This window comes from Propithecus coquereli, unplaced genomic scaffold, assembly GCF_000956105.1.
Source record: "Propithecus coquereli isolate 6110/MARCELLA unplaced genomic scaffold, Pcoq_1.0 Scaffold59, whole genome shotgun sequence".
Classification (NCBI taxonomy): domain Eukaryota; kingdom Metazoa; phylum Chordata; class Mammalia; order Primates; family Indriidae; genus Propithecus; species Propithecus coquereli.
The window spans coordinates 298092-302138 of record NW_012151840.1 but is presented as its reverse complement, the minus strand read 5'-3'; the positions used below and the strand labels follow the sequence as shown (position 1 = coordinate 302138).

Sequence of the window (4047 nt, the reverse complement as noted above, 5' to 3'; positions counted from 1 at the left end):
GCTGGTTGTGACACTTACTGAAGTGAGTGGTGGCGTCAGGACTCTTTGGACCCTGCCTTCTCGCAGTTCGAAGAGTTAACATCCGGAGACTGTCTTGCAGAAGCAGCCAACCGCCGGCTATTTGGAGTAGGAGCGTGGCCTGTGTATGGGCTTGGGGACCGGCCCACAACCTCGCCAAAAGAGGCGGGGGGAGGAGCGCGCAGGTCGAAGTTTTGTGCTCGGCGCCGTGCGCGGTTCCCACTCAGCGACATGAGGTCCCTGCTGCTTCTGCCGCTCTGGGCGCTCCTCCTGGTTTGGGGGAGCTCTGAAGGTGAGTGGAACGAGGGCTCCGGGCACGCGCCGGGAGGGTTGAGAGAGGGAGCCCAGCCAGAGCTCCTGGGGCTCCTCGCTCGGGCCGGGGAGAGGGAGCGCGCGGCTGGAGCTCGCGGACGCCACCGCTCCTTCCAGGCTCATCTGCTGTTGTTTCTTTCTTCCTTCCTTCTCCGTGTGCTGTCTGTCTGCTCTCCCGGCCACTTGCTACGCGCCTCCAATCTCCATCCTCTCCCAGTCCCGCAAAGGCATTTCCCCTTCCGCTGCCTCCAGATCTCGTCCTTCGCCAACAGCAGCTGGACGCGCACGGACGTCTTGGCGTGGCTGGGGGAGCTGCAGACCCACACTTGGAGCAATGACTCGGACACCATCCGCTTCCTGAAGCCGTGGTCCCGGGGCAAATTCAGCGACCAGCAGTGGGACATGCTGCAGCATATCCTTCGAGTTTACCGAACCAGCTTCACCAGGGACATACAGGAATTCGTCAAAATGCTGCGCCTAGCCTGTGAGCTCAGGGGTGGATCCTGGGCCGCTATCCAAGGGGAGAGAATGGACACGGGAAGCCCAACGGGGAGGCAGCGGCCCCAGCTGACAGGATTCTCTGTCCTGTCCACCCTCTTCTGATTTCCACTTCTGCCTGGAGATGTCCCAGTCTCTGACTTCTCACAATGCCCCTTATTCCTCTCTGCTCCCGGTCACCCGTCACCCACTCTCACTTCCCTGAACTCTGGGCTCTCCGTTATAACCCTCGCACCAATTTCCTCTCTTTCATCCTGTCCAGTCTTTTGAACCCTTCTCTGATCTCTAGCCATTCCTCTCCACAGATCCCATCGAGCTCCAACTGTCTGCTGGCTGTGAGCTGCAACCTGGGAACACTTCAAAAAACTTCTTACACATAGCATATGAAGGAAACGATATCTTGAGTTTCCAAGGAACTTCTTGGGAGCCAGCCCCAGAGGCCCCAGTTTGGATAAATGTGGTCGTTGGAGTGCTCAACCATGACCAAGGCACGAGGGAAACAGTGCAGTGGCTTCTCAATGACACCTGTCCCCAGCTTGTCACTGGCCTCCTTGAGGCAGGGAAGTCAGAGCTGGAGAAGCAAGGTCAGCCTGCATTCCTCGCCCCTGGCCCCCACTCCAGGGTTCTCATGTCTTTGAGCATCTGAGGAAGAGAAAGTTCCCGGAGGGGCTTGATAAGGTGTGAGGGGATTTATCATTCCACAGACATCAACTGAGCACTTACTGGGTTCCATGAATTGAATTACGTAAACACTGGGGGTCAAAGCTGAGTTGGGCAGGTAGCATCCTGCTTGAGGGGGAGGATGAGAAGACAGATTAACAATTAAAGCAATGTTTGAAACATGCTACCTGTTGCAGCTGAACAAAGGGTGTTCTAGGAGTGCAGAGGAGGGATGTTTATAGGAGGCTGGGATCAGAGAAGGGGAATGAGTACCAGGGAAGGTTCTGGAGAAGGTGACACAAATGGTTGAAGTCATGAAAGACTTCATTTACAGAAGTAGGCATGTGGGGAACGTGAGCCTGATATGAGGCCTGGAACCTCCAATGCAGAGTCTTCCCTCTAAGATGCCCCATTCCCTGTTGGATACAGTGAAGCCTGAGGCCTGGTTGTCCAGTGGCCCCAGTCCCGGGCCTGGCCGTCTGCTGCTGGTGTGCCACGTCTCAGGATTCTACCCAAAGCCCGTGTGGGTGATATGGATGCGGGGTGAGCAGGAGCAGACGGGCACTCAGCACAGTGATCTCCTGCCCAGTGCCGACGGGACATGGTATCTCCGAGCGACCCTGGATGTAGTGGCGGAGGAGGCGGCTGGCCTGTCTTGTCGGGTGAAGCACAGCAGTCTAGGGGGCCGGGACATCATCCTCCACTGGGGTGAGGAAGGGCTGGGGCCCAGGCTGGACATGGGAGGAGGTGGTCCTCAGGCAGAGAGGCAGGCACTGGGGAAGGATGGGCTGGATGCACCCAGCATAGAGGAGTTTCAGAGAGGAGAGGGATAAAAGGAGGGGATTCCAGATACAGGGAGGAGGGAAATAAAGACATGAAACTCAAAAAGGATTGAGATGAAATGTTCTGTATAGAAGAAGAAACAAGACTAAAAAACTCAGAGATCCAGAAGTAGGTGACAAATAAGAAATCCCAGGAGGATTCATTCCCAGCAGGGAGGGGTCCAGGGACTTTAGAAAGGCAGGTGGACAAAGAGAGCCGTGGTTTGCTGAGTGCTTCCTGTGTGGGGGCTGATGACTCTGCATACAGTATTTCATCTCATCCTCAGAACTCTCCTTTGAAGCAAGTACTGCTATTCTCATTTCGTAGATGAGGAAATTGAGACTGAGCAAGCTTAACTGTCCAGTGTCATGTAGAAAGTAGAAGAGCTGATTTTAGACTCAGGCCTGCCTAGCTACAAAGCTATTGTCCTTCCCTTCTACGCTCTACTAACGAATGCTGAAGTGAACTGAATTAGGGGTGCCTGGACCCTAAGAAAAGATGGGGAATCTAAACTTATGAGGGATAGAAATAGGTGCTTTAAATGAAGGAGGAAATTAGAAGTATCTGGTACCCTCACATGTGTTTGGACCAGGGGACTCGATATGGGGAGGGTTCCTGCACTGAGAGACATCCTGTGTTCCCTCAAAGCAGGTGGCAGCCACGCCTCCCTGGGCTTGATCATCCTGGTAGTACTGGTGTGCCTGGTGTTCCTCCTTGCGCTCATTGGAGGCTTGAGGCTCTGGCTTAGGAGGTACTGGTAAGTCTCCCCTTTCCATGTCCTTTCCTTAGCCTCTCTCCCCTCCATTTCTGGCTCCTCTTTTCCTTAATGATCTCTCCCTTTCTATTTGCTCACAGCTCCTATCAAGACATCCTGTGACTCTCGTAACTACACTTGCTCTCTGGAACTCAGAACCTCAAGTCCCAGGACTTCAGTTCTGGTCTGCTCGGGAATCGAGGATGAAAGGAGAGGAACCTTGAAGAAGTAGAGAACGGTCATAAGGCAGCTCTCATCACACCCTTTTAACATTTTTCTAAAAGAATTTAAGGTTTATTTCATTGTACTACAAATTTATATGCCCAGATGGTTCTGTAAAAACAGGAGTGTAGGCTCAGATGCCAACCACGGACAAGCGGATAAGCACTGGGGCATAAGTGCATGTGGTGGAATCTGCACTGAACTGGAAAATACCTGTCCTGCCCAAAGGAAGCAGCTGCAGGTGCGTGTTGTCAAGCATAAAGTCAGGCTCTGGCTTGGCTGTAACCCACATTTTTCAAGAAAACTGGAAATCTGGATTTTTTTAAATTTCAGCATATTATGGGGGTACAGATGTTTAGGTTACATATGATGCCCTCGCCCCCCCCCAAGTCCGAGCTTCAAGCGTGTCCATCCCCCAGATGGTGCGCATCGCACTCTTTGTGTATGCATATACCCGTCCCCTCCTCCCCCCTCCTCCCCCACCCGACATGCAATAAACGTTGTTCTTATATGTGCACTTACGTGTTGATCAGTTAATACCAATTTGATGGTGAGTACATGTGGTGCTTATTTTTCCATTCTTGGGATACTTCACTTAGTAGAATGTGTTCCAGCTCTATCCAGGAGAATACAAGAGGTGTTACACCACCTTTGTTTCTTAAAGCTGAATAGTACTCCATGGTATACATATACCACATCTTATTAATCCACTCATGTATTGATGGACACTTGGGTTGTTTCCACATCTTTGCAATTGTGAA

General features: G+C 52.3%; 1 protein-coding gene across 1 annotated transcript; it reads left to right on the top strand.

The window, feature by feature from the left end:
• Positions 1–204: 204 nt before the first annotated feature.
• On the top strand, positions 205–3603 carry CD1D (CD1d molecule). Its single transcript, XM_012658609.1, has 6 exons — positions 205–310; positions 548–814; positions 1134–1412; positions 1918–2196; positions 2962–3067; positions 3166–3603. The coding sequence occupies exons 1-6, from the start codon at positions 250–252 to the stop codon at positions 3185–3187; spliced, it is 1014 nt and encodes a 337-aa protein (XP_012514063.1). The 5' UTR covers positions 205–249; the 3' UTR covers positions 3188–3603.
• Positions 3604–4047: the final 444 nt, after the last annotated feature.